At 39.3% G+C, this 22,271-nt stretch overlaps 1 protein-coding gene across 3 annotated transcripts; it reads right to left on the reverse strand.

Moving 5' to 3' along the window:
• Nucleotides 1-460: 460 nt before the first annotated feature.
• Nucleotides 461-21,945, reverse strand: sun2 (Sad1 and UNC84 domain containing 2). 3 transcript variants are annotated; one of them, XM_050044676.1, is made up of 17 exons: nucleotides 21,660-21,945; nucleotides 12,805-12,913; nucleotides 12,132-12,247; nucleotides 11,559-11,942; nucleotides 11,405-11,464; nucleotides 11,106-11,177; nucleotides 9,569-9,717; nucleotides 9,111-9,161; nucleotides 8,936-8,989; nucleotides 8,798-8,836; nucleotides 7,853-8,047; nucleotides 7,075-7,212; nucleotides 6,738-6,834; nucleotides 5,869-5,984; nucleotides 5,483-5,656; nucleotides 5,058-5,147; nucleotides 461-4,258 (listed from the first exon to the last, which is right to left on the reverse strand). In XM_050044676.1, exons 2-17 carry the CDS (start codon nucleotides 12,909-12,911, stop codon nucleotides 4,142-4,144), a joined length of 1,959 nt encoding a protein of 652 aa, XP_049900633.1. In that variant the 5' UTR covers nucleotides 12,912-12,913; nucleotides 21,660-21,945; the 3' UTR covers nucleotides 461-4,141. The 3 variants fall into 3 exon arrangements, with proteins under 3 accessions (XP_049900633.1, XP_049900634.1, XP_049900635.1); XM_050044677.1 differs by lacking the exon at nucleotides 21,660-21,945 and adding an exon at nucleotides 16,016-16,133; XM_050044678.1 differs by lacking the exon at nucleotides 11,405-11,464.
• Between the last annotated feature and the right edge of the window lie 326 nt (nucleotides 21,946-22,271).

Here is a 22,271-nt window from a genome sequence, read left to right on the forward strand (position 1 = left end):
GCGATTTCAGATAACTGTACTGGGATGAAAATCCCACCATCCCTGGATGGTGGGATGAAAATACATTCACGTCATGCATTTATTTTCATATTATACAAAATGCTAGTTTGTTGACTTTATATAGATTGATATAAAGAATTTCAGTTAAAAAAACTGTTGTAGTTTTTCTTTCAATGCTTGAATGTAAACCTGAAGTTCCTTTTTTGTTTTCCTGTATCTTTTCTATATTACATATGGTAAAATTGATTTTGGTCCTCAACACTGATGAGCTAACAAATAACTGTATTATAAAGGTATACCATTGAATTGAACCCGGGCACAGCTAAAAACAACAGCTGGAACTTTGTATAGAAATTTAATAAGGGTTTGGGTTTTTTGTGTGTATTGTCATAGCACTGTAGTAAGTATGTTCAACATTAGAAAATAGGACTTTATAAAACAATAAATGCAATGACAAAAATGTATTACAATGTTTTATTTATGAAATCAGACAACATCCGAGTTTGGCTTACAAATAGGCATTGATAGTCAAATACTCTGGAGAACGCTTCAGGCAGATTCTGACACATAAATCAGTTTAATTCAAAGAGAAAATAATTGGCAGCAACGGATATGAACGTCTGAAGTTACTGTTTAAGTTAGGCTTGTTTGAAACTGAGAAAAATTAAACTTACATTGTCAGACATGTATGAAAGAGATGAACCTGATTAACTGTTAAACTTAAGCTTCGTTTGTGCATCTGCAAACACTAACAAGAATCTGAGAGACTGAAGCTGCCTGTGTTATTGTGTGTTCAGTGAAGAGCACAAAGATAAAAGCATTTAGACTGTACAGGCTGTTCAACAGCTTTCAAAAATATAAACTTCAAATTTCACCTTTTTTAGGTGATATAAGTGAAAGAAAATATAAACAAATATTATAGTGCTTCCAACCGAGGAGTTCCTAAAGATTTGTAAGCATTGCAAATCATAATTCATGGTTACACACAATCAAGCTTTAAATATTTGTAATGAATTAACTACAATCACCAGTTTAAATACAAAATGCAATGCACTAACATTACACATTCATATAAACTGCAAAAATTATATCAAAATATAGAAGTATATTATAAATAATTCCTGATGCTGAATTTGTGATGATCCAAATCACAACTGTCTGAAAACAAGGAAATGTTCTTAAAGACGAGTACATATTTAATAAATGAAATCGGTAAGAAATGGATTTTTTTTTATTTTTACCTGGATTCATCTCTAGTGCACTTCATCAAACACAAACAAACAAAAAAAACAAACAAACAAGTATCTAATATTTTCTGTAAATGTTCTGTATAACAAACACACAAAGAATACATGGGGAATGATTGAATGACACTGACATAGGTTGTCTGTTGTGTGAATTCCAAACAGGTACTCATTTATCAATTTATCTGTTACGAAATCATAATTGAATATTCTCGTTTTGCAAATAAATAACACTTTTCTTTCTCATACAAAATCTGTGTTGTGAATATGTACAAAGAAGTAGAATGTCATGAAGTCGGACTGACATCTTTTAAAAGGTTAGAAAAAGAGGTTGTCTAGTATTCAAGTACCGGTAAGCTGCATATTTTATAATTCGTAGGAATAATAAATCAAACAACACTGATTAAAAAACATTCACTGCTGCCCTCTGTATAAATTCTACCTACTGTTTATAGGATGGTACATCCCATCAGTCACAACATCAGCAACAACCAAATATCGAAAGTGTCCTGTTAAAATGGTGCAACAGCTGCTTCAACCATTCAAGATAACAGGAAACCAACGTGCGATTGAGAACTTCATGAAACAGAACCTCATGTTGTAAAGATATTAAATATTCAAATCAATTCAGTGCCCAAAAATGGACAGAGCATGTTAGAAACAAGCCTTTTAAACTCCATTTATGTCACTTATGTGTTGTGGCGGGAAGCTTTGAGGTGAAAGCTTGCAACCAGAGTCAGTAAAGTTATTCTGCAACACTGTTGTTCCTTTGAATTTGTCAGAGTACCATGAAGCACGGCCCTTAACGCTAAACTGGTATACAGACACATCACTTTATTGGGGAGCTCCCTGGTAGGACTGTGTGCTCTGCAAATGTTAAGTAGGAAAAACCTGATAAATAGTAATAACAAGAAAAGTTAAAAATTATTCTGTGGCACTCTCCGATGACCAAAACCATAAAGTTTCCAGAACTTTATGCTCTAAAATGGTTTTACTAGGTAGATTTTTGGTTTTTAAGAAACATATCATACACTTCATTCTGTAGATTAATTAAATGTCCAATGTGCACCTTAATTGTGCACAAAAAACACCTCCTATGATTTCAGTCACTTTAACATTAAAAATCAAAAACACAGCAACACAGGAGAGACACTGCTCAACACTAAAAATCTTTTCAGTAGCATTTGGCCTTGAACGCACCACAGACCATCAAATAGCTTGTTTGCAATCACGTGACTATGACGTGCAAAATTCAGATGGAGGGCAAGAAGTGATGAATCCATACACTGTGAACTGGATATAGAGGAAAGTGACAATATAAAAGGGCTGGATGAACCTGCAGGCAGCAGGCATCGTCAGAAAATTGCCTGCACCATGCTGTCAGCACCATGGGAGGAAACCAACTGTGTTTGCGTTTATTGATTCATTGATGTTATTTCCCCGCCCACCACAGAGAGTAAGGGGAATCTGCTGCTCAGACGGACTGGTGGCTGATCAATTAATAAATAAAAGGTTCATAAGATAAACCCATATACAGTGGGATATTTGTGGGATTTAAGCCGCTGTCTGTGCAGATTACTCTTTACTAAACAGAAACAGATATAGACTCAGACCATAAAAAAAACAAAACGCAGGGGGTCTCTGGTTATCATGTAGACAACTGAAACCTTTCAATGAAGTATTCATTGAAAAAGTCACACGACTGTTTAGTTTCTGTCGAGTGGCACTCTTTAAAAGTGTTGAATGCCCAAGTATGAATCAGTCTTGAATGTTCCTGTCTTTAATATGTTAACTTAGCACATGGATGCACCGCTGTCAGGCTAACCTTACTAGCTAATGTTAGCTAACTTTAGCTACTGTTTTCTACCTACCAAGTCACCCGTTCCCAGAGGTCTGGTGGAATGCCGTTGAAAATTTGGGTCATGGCAAGAGACAGAGAAGTTGTCACACGACATTGCGATTGCATCCAACTCGTGGTACGTTTAACACAATACTTTAATGTTTACCTTTAAAATTAGTTGACATGGGCGGGGGTCGGCCCGCTCTGTGGCTGCGTGGGGATCCGAGGCAGAGCCTTCACTTCTCTTCGTCCCTTTATTTTTATTTATCCCCCTTTGTTTAATTATTTATTTATTATTACCATTATGATGATGATGATGGCGATGATGATGATGATTATTGTGTGTGTATGTGTGTATGTATATATACTTTAATTATTTTCATTATTATTATGATTATTATTATTCATTTATTTTTCTATTCGCTTAATTTGTTTGTTTATTTTCTCTTTCGCCCCCCCCCTCAAAGCCTATGATGATAATGTTGTTGTTGATTATTACTTCATTTTATTATCATCATTACTATCATTACTACTATTATTATGTATGTCGTTGTCACCATTTATATTTGTCGTTCATTAGTTACAACACACTCACACACCCACAGTCACTAATTGTTGTTTTGTCATGTCATATGTCTCTTTATGTATGTATGTATGTAGCCTTATTTCACGTGTCCTTACATGTATCTTGTCTTGTTTCACAGTTTAAAAATAAATAAATTAGTTGACTCCAATCCTCCAGACTGAAGATGAAGGTTTTTGATCTGCTGCTCTTTCAGTGACTTTTTTTTTTTAATAACTTCTCCCCTTTACGTCCTACTATTTATGGAACTTAAAGTGGCCCTTATTTTTTCCCCAATTTGATCGATTGGAACATTTGTGCTGTGTTTGTAGTCTTTGCCCCCAGTTGCCTGCCCTCCATCTGGACAGTGCACAGATTGATGACATCATATGCAAAATTTTTTTTTTTTTTTTTTCTTTAAATAGAGTACAATGCAAAGGTATTAACTGATATGTTGGAATGAGCCGTCTCATCTTGGTCAGCGAGTGCCGCGTCTCATGTGGAGGCGATCTTTCCATGCACGCGGAAACGGTAAAGACACGTGTATTCGACATGACCCCAGTTACTGAGGACACGCAGCTCCACAACTCGATACACCACATCATTGGGGTTCTGTATGAGGATGGGGGAGGGCACAGGAGACACAAGAGGAAAGGGAATGAGAAGAATAAAAAGGGACAGACGGAAAATGTTAGAGTGTAAGAGTGCAGGAGGGATAAAGATGAAGAAAGACAGATGAAAACAGATGTCAGACTGTTTGTATTTTTACAGTCAACACACATCAATAGCAACAAGCTCCTGAGCTAAACTCATACTTTTAACATAGAACAGGAAGTAGTTAGGGCATGCTTTATTCATATTTGTTAATTCCCACCACGGTTATTATAGTAAACTAAAACTAAACTGAGAACTACAACTAGGTGTGAAACAACATTTTAGTAAACTAAAGTGAAAAACAAAAAGCAGACTTAAGAAAAAACAGCAACTAACTGAAATGATGTTGTGTATTTACAAAACTAACTAGAAAAATATACAGGATATGTCTTTAGTTTTAGTCTTTGTAAATCTGATCAAATGTGCCAACACAACAAGCATAAGGAAGTGTTGGTGCATAGGTCTATTGAGACTGTAATGCCTACATGACTGGGAGTCAATTGCATTCACAAAGTGTTGTGTTTGTACTGCAATATCTATTGTCTGAGTGTCTTGTATATTGCCCTTGTAAAATACACCCACAATAAAAACTAATGCTGGAACTGATAAAAACAAAACTGAAACTTAACATTTTTGTACAATAAAAAAAATTATATAAAATAACTGAAACTAAACTGAATTGAGAACAAAAATTCAAAATTAAATAAAAATAAAAACTTATCGAAAACACTAAATTAAAACTCTGGTTCAAACTCACAGGCAGCTTAAACGTCTGTGTTGACTCTCCGTTCTCATCGTAAGTGAACGTTCCCAGCAGTGTTCCTTCTTCTGTGTCGTTTTTCATTCCCTGAAAAAGAAAAGGCAACATCACACCTAAGTCAGAGTACTGACCATGACTTCCAAACTAGAGTAGAAATATGTCCATTAAATGAAAGCTTGTATATAGACTTGCAAAAGAGCATACAAGTGCCAAACAGCCAACGCTTTTCCAAAATATTCATTTTAAAGTTATGTGTTTTTAAAAAACATTACACTGTTATTTTTTTCTAAATGACACATTAAAGGATCGGAGTTAAGGAGGGTTTGTGTTTGCTAAGAGAGAGCATGCAGTTCAGTAAACCTCTTTTTAAGCAACAGCAGTCACAGGCTGTCAGGCTGTGTTTCTAGACCGGGAGCACTCACATAGACTTCAAAGTCTTTGGGGGCGGAGTCGATGTGGCCGGTGGGGGAGTTGTAGCGTGGCAGGTGGTCAAGCGTCACATGAGTTAAAGTGATGGGGTGAGACAGAGAGATCACAAGAGTCCCCTGGACACCATGGAACGCCCAACATTTCCCTGGGAGCAGCACCGGGAAGCCCTGGAAGAGAAGGAGGAGACAGGGCTGTTGGTGTCCTGCCAAGTGGTAAAAACTGTATGATCTTTTACGAACTAGAAAACATTGAGAGAGAAGGAAAAGGGAGCAGAGGGGAAAATATAGAAATAGGGACAGGATGATCAATTTGTCCAGGAGAATAAAATAGATTTGAGATGATGCTAGTCAGATATAAAACAGAGAGAACATTTACAAACCTGAATAACAGTGCGTGGGCTCTCAGATGGATACCACAGAGGGAATCCAAACAGGGTCACACATGCTGAACGAATACGATACGTCTCTGAACACCTGGTGCTGATCACACTGGCACCTGCACACACACACACACACACACACACACACACACACACACACACACACAGACACACAGACACACAATAGAAAATAAGAGTTTAAAGCCATAAATATATCTTTGCTTTTTGTTGTTTTAATGCAAACACATATATCATCATTTTTCCATCTCAGAAGCATAGCGACGGTACGACCATTTCTACATGAAAAAGATGCAGAGAAACTGATTCATGCCTTTATTTAAAGCCAAGAGGAGAGAACACGTCGGGCCAGTCTTAGCTGCTCTGCACTGACTTCCTGTTACAGTTAGAATTGATTGTAAGCTCCTCCTCCTTGAATACAAAGCCCTAAATGGGCTGGGACCGAGCTACATTGCTAACTCCCTTGTTAACTATTTGCCTCCAAGAACAGTGCGATCATCTGCTGCTGGTTTATTGGAGGTTCCCAGAAACAGCCAGGAGAAGATGGGGAATGCAGCCTTTGTCAATTACGCCCCAAAGCTATGGAACACACTACCTAGAGATATCCGGGAAGCTAGCTGCAACTCTTTTAAAATCTTACTTGATTTAATGATTTATAGTTTACAATTCTATGATTTTATGATATAATTCATCTTGCGACTTTTCTGTTTTATGTCCATTATGTCTATTTTCATGTGAAGCACTCTGTGCTGCATTTCTTGTATGAAAGTTGCTATATAAATAAAGTTTATTATGATTATTAAATATTGGTAAATAAAGCCAAGTGAAAGTGACATGGAGATTTTCCCAACCTTGAGTCTCCAGTGCAAAGTCGGCCATTTTGTCAGCCATGGGACGTCCACAGTCTGGACAGCTTCCTTTGTCACCGAGCCTGACAGCATCCTGCTCCTGATTCACATTTACATACAGTACAAACCATGAGTATATATATAAATATATGCATTAATAGATCATACACATTAACACTGAAATCAGATCATGTAAGCAGTATTGCTCAGACGTCTAATAAAAAACTAATGTCTATCACCATGACTATAACAGATTTTCTTGTGCTGTGATAAGGTTTATATGGGTTCAGAGCCGGTACAAGTCCTGAGAATGATCTCCAGTATCTGTCCCTCCACCCACCTTGATGCGGTCAGTGAACCACTTCTCCATGGCCTGTTGGAGCTCTGGAGTGAGTTGGTTTTGGACGGGGGCGGTGCTCGTATCAGGACAGGGGGCAGGAGGAGGCATCAGCTGGATGGACGACCACTTCTGGGACAGCTTCAAGAAACAAACAGTCAGATTATAGCAACACTATGTAAAGGAAACATGTCAGGTTGGAAGATGATATAAACAAAAGACAGGATTAATGCATGGCTCCGTCTTTCAGTGTGCAGGATTTAGGGGAATATATTTGCATAAATGGAATACAATATAATAGGTATATTTTCTTTAGTTCATAATCACCTGAAAGTAAGAATTGTTGTGTGTCTGTTACCTGAATATGAGCTGTTTATATCTACACAGAAAGCGGGTCCCTGTCTACGGAGGTGACCAACCAAACACTGGCTCTAGATAGGGTAATTTGCGTTTCAGTGTGGGGCACCGTAGTTAGACGCCCTTTCACGACGAGCAGTGTTAGAAAAACACAAATTTTTTTAATGTGAAACTGCTTTATTCTGTGTATTTACCTGTTTAAATCACAGTGTCTGTTTGTTTATGAGAGGAAGAGACCTCTGTGGATAATTTGGCTCCTGGTACAAACCTCCTGAACAAAGAATGCTGAAGGAATTCCACCCAGGAGAAGTTTCAGCTGGTTGCAATCTGCAATCCTCACCGTTACATGCCACTAAATCGTCCTAAATCTTACACACTGGACCTTTGAGTCTATCGTTGTGTAAATGTCTACCAGTGTGGTTACCTCAGTATTCTGGGCCTCTAAAGCTTGGATCCTAAGGCTGAGGCTGGCGGCAGCAGAGCGACTGTCTGTCTGGTGATCCACCATCTGCCTGCCCAACTCCGCAAGCTCCTGCTCCAAACGCAGCCGACTGTCTGAGTCCAAAGTCTCAAGCTTGGTTTTCATATCATGCACGTCCAGCTGTAGTCTCTCCTTCATCTGAAAGAGAAAGACATGACAGGGTCAGTCACTACTGGACTTATGGTGAGTTCAGAGGATAAATGTTGGGCAGTGACAGGTTAGGTGAGTATCACTTCAACCAGTCGAGAGGCTTTGAACATTACATAACTGATGGGAAGTGAGCTCTTGGTAGCCCAGATGTCACTGTCATTCACACTCTCTAGCTAGATAGTTCTTGTTTTGCATTTCTAAGCAACATCTCTAAAACATATCATTCCTATTAAATTAAATGGAGACGTAAAGATATAGCTTGGACCAAGGAATTACTGATGGATTATTTTCATGGATTTTATATAAAGATCACTATTAAAATTACCCTAAACCTACAACAGATAATTAGTTTAAATGTTTTAATGTAAAAATAATCTGTTTAAATCATGAATGATGCCTTTATTGTCTGCAAAAACAAGGTAGAAAATTGTCCAGGATTGGGAGAGGTTTTAACTTCCAGAGTACACGTAAGTTACACAATACAAAACAAGAAAGCTACAAAATGAAGCAGAAAATCAGCTTGTATCCCCTACAGTTCCCCATTACCACCACTAGATGTCACTCCAGCAAGGCTGGATTTTGACCCTGATGTTACTCCCACTCTCAATTCCATCCTGGCCTCACCAGGCAGGACTTATACCACACACAGTTTGTTCCTACAAGACGAAAGAAATGAGAGAAGACAAGGAAAATAAAAGAGAAAGAAACAGGCAGAAACAGAGAGTGAGATTCCCTCACCTGAAAGAGAATTTGTTGCTGCTTCAGCTGCTGCTCCTCCTGCAACAAACACAGATACAGGTTACACTCCAAAAACAAAGAGAAGCTGATATAGCAAATAAATCACACATTAGAATCTGCAGACGATCCGTGTCTTACCAAAAGACGTTGCATCTTTGTTTCTACAGCAGCAGCAGACACAGCGGCTGAATCCTAGAGAGGAAAAAAATACTATTAAGATAACAAAAAAAGACCCCACATTTTCATGCAAACAACCCCAAATAAAATATGTGATTTGTCATTTTTAAAGATTTGCAGATGATGTGTGATTTACCAAAATACGTTGCATCTTCGCCTCCACAACAGCAGAGACAACAGCTGGATCCTAGAGGGGAAAAAAGGACTCTTACTTCATCGAGGTAATGAGGTAATGTGTGTTCTTGTACCATCTTACAGTTCTGCTGTGTCAATGTACCTCTTATAAATTCCTACATTGGGCTAGGAAATAAATGCTATACATTGTTCACGTACAGGCCTGCAAAGTGTAAATGAAGGAATGGACACGTTACACAACAGGGAAGAACTCTCAGGATCTGAACTCCTCAGTGGCAAAGTTGAAGTTATATGGAGAGGCTAGGAAACATTTGCAACAGCCCTCAGTACTCTATTGATCCACCCATTCACTCATCCATGTCAATCAATTTAAATTTAACCCTCACACACACACACACACACACACACACACACACACACACCAGTGACAACCAGTAAGATGAAGATTAACTGCCCTACCACCACGGGTGTAGGATGTATGGTGCTGGGTTGAGGAGGAGGAGGGGCTGGGAGAACAGGTTGACTCTTAGGTTTTGTCTGTGTCGGGGTCTTTGTGACAGCCATGCGGGAGAAGAGTGAGGTAAACCAGGGAAGAAGGAACCAAAGACCTGGAGAAAACAGGAGGAATGCTGCCTTAGGAATAGCCCTTCTAAACAGAGACAGAGACAGAGACTGCACAAAGTAATCATCGTCAGGCTTCATGAACCTTCTAAGATCAAAGTGCTCAACATGTGAAACTTGTAATGACTGACATTTACTGCGACTCATTCAGTCGCACTACGGTGGGGACAAGCGGCAGATGAGATCAAGCTTTGCGGCCGGCAAGTCAAAACACACACACATTTTGGGGCGGACCCTGCTGCCACCTCTGCCAACCACGTATTTTGGGGGAAACCCCAAGAACCACAAATCTAAAGCCCAGCTCAGACCAAAGATTCACGACAAGACAAATTGAAACACACAACTACTTGCAGTATTGTTCTGCAAACCTGGCGGTTTACACTGATGCAACTAGATGAGACGATGCATTATCTCTATGCAACAACTCTCTGTACTTCTGTTCTGATTTCAAGCTTTTCAGGCTCATTTTTCTTAAAACATGAATGAGGATAGTGATCGTGAGATACTGGCTATAGCTGCATTTGTGGTAGTGATGAAACGGAGAAAGACATAAACAAAACGAGCATCAGATAGACTGTATTCATAATAAATACACCACAATAATATGAATAACCAGCACCACTTAATCAGTTAATGAGATTGTGTGTGGGCTGGCCATAAGGACATACAGCGAGCAGCAGCAACGACCCACTGTCTGACGACAGCACACCGTGAGGATGGAAACAGAGGGTCCAGCAGGGACGGAGCACCTGCTTCAGCAAGCGAACATGCCGTCTGAGGTCATTTTGACTTGACCAGCGGACTTCACTAGAAGCCGACTGGCTGTAAAAACAGGTTTCAAGCTTGAAGACCAGCCACCGGTGATTTGGCCAGCTGACTTGCAGGTGACACCATCAGCCAGCTTGAGTCAAGCTCAGACGATCAGTTTATACTGCTGCAACTTTTCTCTGCAACGTTCTAAAAGGGCTTCATCTCGTTGCGAATCATTGGTCTGAACTGGGCTCAAGTGTTGTAGGAATTTCATTATCACACTACAAAAAGCAATGTTTTTAAAAATATACACAATTATAAAAACTACAGAGCAATCACTAAAACTTGAGCAATCACTGGCATTCTTTTAGCAACTTTGTGAGCATCATGTTAAACATTTTCTAGTCAGTGAGATTTTCCAAAGCAAACATTAAGAGATAAGGTATTTTTAAAATGTCACTTTCTCACAACAAAACATGGAAAACCTAGATTGTAACATTTAAGGCACAGCATAACTACGAACTCTAGATGTCCCAAGGGGTGATGAGGTGTCACCAAGTTTAGCTTTAGCTCTAAAAACATAGTAGATGCAAACTTGAATATGTAAAATGTTTATGTCACTTACATAGAAGTATGAGGAGGAGGAGGAGAAACAGACAACAAGCCTTCTTCATGCGACTGCTGACTGAAGTATTAGCTGCAGGGACACAAAAAAGGTTGATTTAGAGGGATTTCGATGAGCTGGAGCCAAATCACATGCAGAGATTGTGAAAACACAAACCTACTGACATGTGAAAGCAGCATGTATGTGAAAATGTGAACACATGCTCCACAAATCCTCTAAACAATGTTAGAAAAACATGCACATGCTGTTCATACACGTGCAAATAAAGACAAACTTAAACACAAACACCAAACCCATACCTAAAGCTGCCACATGCATTATTTTTGACTGCGCTGCAGCGGCCATCAATTTACTTGAGTCTACACAAAATAAAGAAAATGATGAGATTAATAAACAGGCATGCAAAGACACACACATGCAAACAAACACACACACATGCCCTGCAGTTCTCACCCATTAGATTAACGAAGGCACTGTTGATTCTGCTTCTGTATCCAGCACTGGGAGCCTCACTGTCACTGCCGGTTCTACTGGTACCACTGGTGGCGGTGGCTGTGGGCTTCCTGTGAGGACCCTCAGAGGACGAGTACCCTGAGCTGTCCACGCCGCTCTGACTCAGCTCCTTGTTGCTGGGTCTGAGGTGTAATCCTGGCTGGCTGGAGCTGCAGAGCCCAGTGTAGGGGCCCTTCTCTGGAGGTACTGAGGGGCAGCGCGTGGGCGTCTGACCCCGGCTCGATGAAGGGGTCAGGGGTGGCCGAGGGGTGGCTGTGGTGGAGATGTACGGCAACGTCCTCATGGTCGGCTGAGTCTGGATGCTCAAGGGAGAAGGACTCAGGCCTGTGGGGCAGACAGGAGATGAAACAAAAATAGAGAGCAACAGTCAGATAATTTGTTGGCTACGTCTTTTCTAAAAGAAGATGGACATTTTATCATGTATTTATTTTATGGTGTATTATTTATGGAGTTGTACTGACAGCATATAATGTCTATTACTTTTGCAGTGATAGGATGTTGTGTTGTTTTTACCATCATACTGGCCTGCAGTGATAGGCGGCTCTGAGCTGACAGAACTAGCATTGCTGTTGGCTCTATTGGGGGTGCGGGAGCCGGCCTTGCGGTTCCCTGCCTTCTTCTTGAAAACCCTGTCGATAATAAACACACGCGGGAAGGTGGCATGGGGCAAAGGACAAAGATTACTTATCTTTACAGTTTGTAAATCAGAGCTGGTGACTATAATCAAAACTACATACAGGAGCACACTAGGGCTGCCACTAACGATTATTTTCATTGTGGACTAATCTGTCGATTATTTCTTCGATTAGTCGACTAATCATTTCATCAAAAAATGTGTTAAAATTTTGAAAAATGTCGGTCTGTCTCGCCCAAACCCCAAAATCACGTCATCTAATGTCTTGTTTCATACTCATGCCAAAGGGTTTTAGTTCACTGTCACGGGAGAGTGTGTGAAGCTGCCAATATCTGAACGTAAGAAGCTGCATAAGAGTATTTTGGAGTACTTTTATAGTACTTTTCTATGAAAAATTACTCAAACCGATTAGTCGACTACTAAAATAGTCACCGATTATTTTAATAGTCGATTAGTTATCGATTAGTCGACTAATCGTGGCAGCCCTAGAGCACACACATGCGAACACACACACACACACACACACACACACACACACTTAAAATGACTTACTTGACAGGGTTTTCACGGTAGGAAATGTTTGTCACACTACTTGAATCAGATTCTTCATCTGAATTATAGTAGCCGCCGGACACCAGGCGAGAACTCCTACGAGACATGGCTGAAAGAAACAGAGTGAACAATAATAAGACACAATTCATCAATAATTTACTCCTCAAATCAGAACATGCTGGCAGGAGGGGGTCAACACAGCTCAGCTCAATATAAGCTACATGTCATAATTTCAGTTTCATGGAGTGAAGTCTTTAGGAACACTGCTGCATTGTGTTCAGAATACTGTATACATGTTTATGCTTATTTTAAACACATATTAAGCTAACAAAACCAACAAAATGTATCACACAGAATTGACGATAGCTAAAGTCAACAAAATATTGACTATTTTCTTTCTACTGAGATGCTTTTTTTGACCAACACAACTTTACTTGGAGTATCCAGATTCAAGCTTACGCCATAACTGCAGTTCTCACAGCTTCTTTTGTTGGATCCCTAACACATCAGTCCCAACAAGGAAGGCACACGCACACACACACACACACACACACACACACTTAAAAATATGCTTGTCTTAGAGTGACAGGCCCCCTCCCCCAAAAAATAAATTGGGAGATGGTACACATGATTATATTTTATAAAACCCTAAATGATGCCATTCAGCCCTTTTTACATGGTGCAAAGAGCAGCAGTAGCAACAGCAACCCGTGGCATGCTAGTTAGTGGGAGCAGTCATAGGTAGAGTTTTAGCATCAGCAACAGCGGGTAGTTATTTTAACAGTAGCACCAGTAGGTAAAGCTGGTGTAAGTAACAGTGCATGTGGTACTAGTGGTAGATGCAATAGGTAGTAGTTAGGTTAGATGCACAATAATATCGGGAAGTCATCAGTATTAAAATGAATGATAAGAATCAGCCAACATTCTTTTTCTTAATTTACACAAGGAATGATTATTACATACATTGTTAAGTATTGTATTTCATGTTTCCATCTGCTGGTGGATCACATAAAAAGAAGTCCACACGCACATCCAAACCAAAAACGGGCAGGCGCTGAGCCGAAAACAGTGCATACAAAAGAAGATTAAATCAGTTCGCACACTGCAGGGCTCCAATGCTCAGTTGAATTTATTCGAATAGAAGTAATGTTTCGAGTGTCAGGCTCTTCATCAGACTAGTCTAGTCTGATGACTAGACTAGTAAATTTGACTGAGCATTGGAGCCCTGCAGTGTGCGAACTGATTTAATCTTCTTTTCCATCTGCGGGTGGGCCATCATGATAAGAGTATGCATGCACAATATGATGTTAATTCCACTACAGAAGAGACTTGATGATCACTAAAATTAGGTGGGGAAAAAAGTGGATATATCGATTATCAGTCAAATGAGCTGTTACATTTCGGCATATCGGCAATCTGCAAAAAATCCATTATCGTGCATCCCTACATTCAATCCATTTTACATGGTGCAAAGAGCAGCAGTAGCAACAAAAACTTGTGACATGCTAGTTAGTAGCTACAGTAGTACAACTGTAACCCATGTTTACTAGCATCAGTAACAGTGGGTAGTTATATTTTAACAGTAGCAGTAGCACAAGTAGGGTAAAGCTGCAGTAAATAATAACAGTACATGTGGTACTAGAAGAAGAAGGTAGTAGTCAGGTTACAAAATTAGAACAATTTCTAGCCAAATGCTGGCTCGTGGGTTTGCTTCACTCACCAACCGAAAAAATAAATAAAAAAATAGTTATCTCAATTTGCTGGTGGACAAAAAGTTAATTTTGCACCCTGCTAGCACTGCTACTGAAAGTATGAGTCACAAACGCAGCACAGTTAGTAGAAGTGTTGAAGTAGTAGCAGCCACAGTACCAGCAGTAGTGGTCACCGTGGTAGCTCAGTTAACACAAGTCACAACAGCAGTTATAGCAGTCATATATTAGTTAAGTAGCAGTGGTAATAGTAGCAGATAACAGGACTGATAGTAGCAGTAGTTGGTAACCAATACAGTACAGTACAAGATGCAGTGGTACAGTAGCAGCTGATGTAGCAGTGGTAGTAGTAAAGTCTCTGACAGATGCTCTCTTGCTTAATCTCCAGAGTCTGTAATCCAGCTAATCTACAGGAGTCATCCTGCTGCTCAAACATTTGCTGAGACTTACAGAGAAGAGATAAAACATCACAACACACAAACAAATGCATCTAAACACAAGCTTAACGAACAAAGAAATGCACTGTTTGTGTGCTACTTGCAGAAACATATAGAGTACAAATAGCACAAAGCAATTCTGCAGAGACAAAAACACAAATGCAGCATACCTTAACGGACCCAGCATACTTTAAGTGAAGAAAACCTTTACAGTTTAACAGCAGGTGATGTAGATGATGATAGCAAAGACCGTAACCTGAATTCAGCTGCACTACATTGTGGTCATGTTTCTTAGAGAGTACCTGTCAGGCTTACTCTCAGAAATGTTGCCATCATAATCATTATGTAACAAGCATCTTAAGTAGAGCAGTCTGATTGGTCAGTGTGTTCTTACAGTGCACATGATTAGCATAAACCACAGCTCACAAGCTTTGCTGCTTGCTGTGCTGTCTCCTGTCGCAACCAAACTTACAAGTTACCCCTTAGATTAATGTGAAAGGCCAACGAAGTAAATAGCGGCCTCTTGTATATCAACACCAATATGTATATCCATTAATTCTATGCAGCACAAATCAGACTGTAAACAACAGCTACTTACACATATTCATATTATAGAAAAAACAACACATATTTATTGAAGTATACTACTATTTCAAGAGTGCTATAAGAAAAGGGTCCAAGTATTGATTCATCCGACTTCAACTGTCCGTCTTGCTAAATGTCATCGATAAGTTCATCTGACTAGCTCCAGAGATGCTGCTCTGTAGTCTCTCCTTATGTCTGAGCTCCAGGTGGGGACACAAGCAGACAGTTAAAGCTCTAAGAAGTAGTTTGCACCACATCCTAATGTCGTAGGTGCATGTTATGACACTGAGCACACACACACAGACTCATCACCAGGAAAAATGAAACATTTTTGACATCTTGGATTTTCTGGCTCACTTCTGGTGCATCTATGCAACTTAGACAAGTAAGATGTTTGAAAGTAACCATATTTTGAAAGTTATAAACGTTACGTCTATCCACTCTGAGGCACTACTCCACACCGTCAGAAAGTCTACTAACCTTGAGAAACTGATTTGCGATCTAGTCTTTACAGAGTATCCTGCATCCTCTCCATTAAAAAGAGAATTGTGGTCTCAGAGGAGCTAACGTGGTTACAGTCCGAATTAGCCTTCTGATATCATTAGCCGGGGACAACACTACAGCAGAGCAGTGACTATCTAATGCTGCTGAAAAGAGCGGCAGAGGATGACAGAAAGGGAAGCTGTGGCTGTTTGTACCCAACAGAGAGACAGGAAGTCAGTCTGAAAGCACACACGCACATACTGTAGAAACCTCCACCCCTTAAAAAGGGCGTTAAGGCTTAAGCTGGCTAAATTTGATTTCGACTATTAAGACTATTCCACTCATGCACAACTGCTATGTCTTTAAAACCTTACTACAGTGTTTGTCCACATGAGGAGGATTTTAAGTGTCATGTAAAAATGTAAATTGACAGACAGAAGACAGTAAAGAGGCCAGAACATCACCAAACAGTATCAATGCTGTAAACACACAATAATAGCAACATCACACATGTACGCCCAACAGCAGTCCGCAGCCAACAGACAAACGGACATTGCACTGTCATACAGGAGCTGATGTTTCCATAGCAGCTGCAAACAATCAATGAATGAGTTCTTATTTTCCAAAACACAATGTAAACATTTCAATTTCCACGCAGCAAAGTGTTTAGTAGTCAGACTACAGGACAACAATGCTGCACTGGAACAGCGTTTAAGCAGCAGCCATTTATCACCCCTGGATGTGGGCACTTATGGTAACACCCCCTCTCGTGCCTATCCAACCACCAGGCTTTTTATTCAAATTAGTTTCTGCATTTATGTTTTGCATATCAGCCTCTCATGCTCATATCACTGAAATTTTTCAATAAGGGTGGTAGCAGAAGTATCTAAAATTCCTTTATCACAGACATTGCCAGCAGCCAAAGCAACAGAGTTTTTAATTTCCATATTCAGCTCTGATGTCAGCCACAAACCTCAGATCTCAAAGATAGTATTTCAAAAAACTGAAAACAAAATGTATTATTTTCAAAATTAGAACATGCTTAAAACCATTAAACACATCCTCTGATAAACACAAAACAAACAGCAACAAGGGTCACAAATATTTTGACTCCACAGCAACAACAGCCTGTATCTGTGCTGAGCAAACAAACGCCTCTCTTTCACACAATTAGCATTTCTTTCTTCACGGCGCGCCGGGAGGCCAAGAGGCTTTAGTGTGAGAGTGTGGAGAAAGGAGCAGTTTGTACGTTAATTCCTTCAAATCCTCCCTTCCACTTTAAATGGCGTCTCAGTGCAGCCTAGCTCAGCACTTTTCCCCCTCGTGAACATACCAACCCCCTCCCTCTTACAGCAGAGGACATCCCTGCACAAAGCTATGCCTTCTCTTTTCATTATTCCCTTCTTCACACCCTCGTCCTTGACCAGTTTTCTCACTAAAACGCTGTAGAAATGTCTGATCCCATCCCACACTCCTACATGTTTCTGGCCTCTCATTGATCTCAGCTGAATTACATTTTACATTTGCCCATTTATACTCTAAACTTAGAAAGCCCTTTTTGGTCCTGGAATGGGTTGCAGGAAATTTTAAAGAGCCTCTGAATTTCAATTTCAAGAGAGTTATTCTTCCACTGAAGGGCTGCAGAGAAAGCATGTGTGTTTGTTCTACTTCGGACCCTCTTTCATTGCACTACTCGACATGTCCTTGAGGTATCATTCATCCATGTGTACATGGAAAAGTCATGAAAAAGTGGGACTGTCACATCCCCTAATAGATAGAGTGACACCTGTGTCAGTTCCTGTGGGAATAAGAGACACAAGAGATGCTGTTGTTCATCCAGAGTAACACACTGTAGAGCACAGCTAATATTCAATTTAAATTATTGGACATCTGGAGTGTTTCTCTTGGAAGAATTACCCTTGATCATACAGAAGGACAGCAGAAGAGAGGCACATCACATCTGGCAGTAACTTAATGAATTTGTCCTATGAAGCTCTGGGTGCTTTTCAGTGCTTTGCCCACAGGAAGTGAATTAGAAGCGAAACTCGAGAGTGAAACTGTCTCCTGAACACCAGTGAGCAGCCTCAGCCATCCCTTTGCCATCTCAGATCCCTCTACAGAATTCATGGGTAATAAATAAACGTTCAAACAAGCACAAGTGAGATTCTTTTGAGAGTGTGTGAGCTCTGCTTAATGCAGGCTGGACTCACTCCAGTGACTCAACAGCAGCCGACAAAGACACCAAATATACACGTGCTACATATGTGCAAGCCTGTGTTGGCGACACACAGGCATCTTTTACAGGATCAAAATTTGAGAGAGTAGAAATCGAGATGTAGTGGGTGTGTTTGCTCAGGGCTGGGCAGGGTGGGGCACTGTAACTGGTCCAGTATCCTGACCACTGACACAGGGCACAGACAAAGAAACAAAACTGAAAAGAGCAGACTGGGACAAAGGCAACGGGAGCGTTGAGGGGAAGATACAGAGAGAAGGGCAGCACAACAAAGACGGAGTGACAAAAGAGGGGGAAATGTGAAAGAGGGGGAATGTGTGTTGGAAATTTGAGTTTGAACTCACAGGAGGGAAAATGTGTAAAACACAGTTGTGGGTTTAAAAGGCTGCAAGGGAGTTGGGGTTTTCTTAATGAGTGGAAAATGCAGAAAAAAGGAAAAGAAGAAGCACAGGAATGAAAGGCTGAGGGAAGAAAGAAAGTAAATACAGTGAGAATGAGCGGGCAACGACAGGAATGCAGAGAATCAGTCCAAACTGGCAAACGGTTTGATACTGTGGCTAACTTTAGGACAGTGCCAGTGAAATATGACTCAAGACATACAGACCAGATGAGTCATCTGTGTGGACTGGATGTAGACAAATTACCCCGAGCTCTTTGTAAAGTAGAGAGGGGGAAACACAAGCTACAGTCGTTTCACTGAGCAGCTACCTACTTGGGTCTGTTTATATCAATGTGAACCAGATGCTTACATTACAGTCTCAGTCTGTCTATCTTCTGTGCTGCATATGCTGAGTTACTGCTGTCTGAGGATCAACATGTCCTCTGTTCCACCTCAAAACTCATTTTATCTTACAGTCTTCACCTAACTGTTACCCATTTGTCACCGCAATATTGTGGTTCTAGTGCTATATATAACTTAATAAAACTACAGATAAAACAATAAAAGTTTACATATGTAAATATAAGAATACAGCTCTCCTGGCACTTCACAACTTAAGTATAGAGCATGATAAATTCCAGATTTCTTTCAGATCTCATTCTGAGATTCTGACTAATATTTACTCTTTAATCTTTAAACGAGACAACAGAACAGTATGTCAGAATATCTCTATAATTTTGTGGGACATCATGATGGAATCACAATATGGTTCAACTGTAAACAATTAAAAGTTGCTGCCACCTAAACACAAAGCCCTGTGTTGAAACGACATAAACTGAAATTTCAAATCAAATCAAAGTTCAGACCTGCCAAGGGACTGCAGATGAAATTGTTTCTTTAAAGTAGCTCTGGTAGAACACATCAAAGGGCAAAATTTATGCTAATGTTGTTTAAATGAAATAAACAAATAAAAAAATAAAAGTTGCTAAACCCAAAGGCTAATCAAATGCATATGGTATGATTTAGACAAAAAAAAAAGCCCAGTCCAAATGAGCTTTTGCTATTAAATATTGACTTTCCAAAACTTGCTGTGCTGCAAATGTAAAGCCTTAAACTTTAAAACAAAACTCTCATCTTAGTTTAGCTCTGAACCTGAAACCCCTCAATGACCCCTGGTGGTCCCTGGATGCCCTTTGGGATCCACATACAGCTAAGGGACTGTGCATTACTTATTAGGAGGGAGGGGTGGTGCAAAGAGGGGGAGGCATTTCATATAATTTTTCACGCACTGGGAAGAGACTTTTGTTTTCTATTTTGGCCTAAGGGAGGGGCACACAAATTTAAATGGTTGTGTTTTATATTTATTTTATCACCAATTTTTAAAGAGAACATGCATGTTTTCATTAAATTTCCAAATCCATTTATCACATCAAGAAACTGTAAAGACAGAATTTTTTTTGGGACACATCATGTGCCACGAATATTTCTAGAAAGAAATTAATACATTTAAAATAAAATAATAATAATTCATCTGAGCTTAAAATAGTGACATTTAATAAATCACTTTGATGTGTCATTAAAAATCTGGCCAAAAATAAACCGTTTGCACTAATCAGAATCAGAACTACTTTATTGATCCCTGAGGGGAAAATGTGATTCGTTACAGTCGCTCTGATGTAAAGAATAGAGAATTATAAGGAGTAAGATTTATAGTATGAAGTAAGAGTATGTAAATATAAAGCAATGAAATAGAATAAAATAAAATAAAAAATAGAATGTGCATTATGCTACAGTGTTTAACACAAGTACTACAGATATAAAAATATTTAAAATAAAATATATATCGTCACTGTGTTGAGGCTGTCAGTGTGAACTTTATAAACACATATATCAATAGAATAAACAAGAAAAGAATAAAAGTAAACATACGAAATATGTACAATTGTGTGCATGATAAAGTCGTATACTGAAAAATATTACTCTGCAGAATAATTGCACACAATACACTCTTATGAATTATGAATACAGAAGGTGAATAAAGTCCAAATGCCAGTCTACTGACTCAGAGCAACTGACACTCTGAAGGAGGAGTTGTTCAGGTTTATGGCCACATGCAGGAATAACTTCCTGTGGCACTCTGTGGTGCATCTTAAGGGGATAACTAACCAGCATGCATGACAAGAGTAAAAATGTAAGGCTTTTCCTCAACTTAAAAATATCAAAGGGTAAGTTTCAAAAATCTATTATAACTAATCTATTGTGGAGGGAGGGTCACGTCACTCAGGGAGGCTCAAGGAAAATATTTGTGGCTTTGGGGAGGGTCAAAAATAAATGAAATAAAAATAATACAAAGTCACAGCCCAGCCACCCCCATACTCTGATAAATAAAGAACAGTCCCTAAACTGTAAAAAGACAATAGCCTTTTGTTTATTTTACTCTATCTTTGTAAGTTGCATCAATTAAGAAATTCCCCAAACACACCCCTGTTGGTTACATGACAGTTGTATCAGCTTAAACTACAACATAACAAGTTTAAATTAATAAGCAGTTTCATAAAAATACTGAGTACTTTTCCCAAATGAATAACTGTACTTTTACATTGAATAATTAGTCATTAAATAAAGTTTAAGCTAGCAGCCCACTTAGCTAAAGTTAACTTAGTAAAGTTTGTTTTAGCTAACCCAGCTAACTAGCAACAGTTAATGTAAAATAAACAATATATGTTAAATTTAACATATACATATTTTTTCAGCACTGCAATAATGTAATATACTTTATAATTTTGTTATAAATGTAAGCTCAGTGTGAAATGTTGCTCACCTAGCTAGCTTTAGCTTCATTAACGACTCAACGGTCATCTGTCACCGCAGCAGGTAGTTAATTAACTGACATGCAGGCACAGTGAACATCCACACTGAGCACCAACACACGAAAACTAACTGTTTAAATATCAACAGCAAAGTTACCAGGCGAACACAACACCAGACATGAGTTGAGCAACTATTTCTACTCTGTGTCCTTAACTTACCTCGCTGTGTTGTGAGGTCTGTCGCAGTTGAACAAAAACAGCACCACGCCAAACAACAGTGAGGCTCCGTTGAATTCTGTCAGGAAATGATAATCCTCACGACCACCAGGCTCCGCTTAAAGAAACATGTCCGCCCAGTTCAACTCCGGGAAAGTCCGTTAAACGGAAACTTAATTATTGATGGGTGTTCGACGAGTAAAGTCTAGAGATGGATGGCATGACTGTGGGCTGAGGCAGCGAGACGGACCGACGCTTTCTGTGACAGCTCTGAGGTTTCACCGCTACAATGTTGACAGCAGGAGAGTCAAGCTAGCTTTTATACAGACCGAGACTTCCGGTTAAGCTTTACAAAATAAAAGTCTGTGTCACCATTCCGAGCCAGCGGCAAAAAACTTACTATATTTATTGTGTTCTATAACAATTTTTTTTTTTCAAGGTATAATGTAATAATAATAATAATAATAATAATAATAATAATAATAATAATAATTATAATTATCATTATTATTATTATTAACAATAATAACAACAGTAATAATAATAACATAATAATAATTTTTATTATTATTATTAGTAGTATTTGACCATGTCATTTTATCTCCAAATGCTCTT

This window comes from Epinephelus moara, chromosome 5 (assembly GCF_006386435.1).
Source record: "Epinephelus moara isolate mb chromosome 5, YSFRI_EMoa_1.0, whole genome shotgun sequence".
Taxonomy (NCBI): Eukaryota; Metazoa; Chordata; class Actinopteri; order Perciformes; family Serranidae; genus Epinephelus; species Epinephelus moara.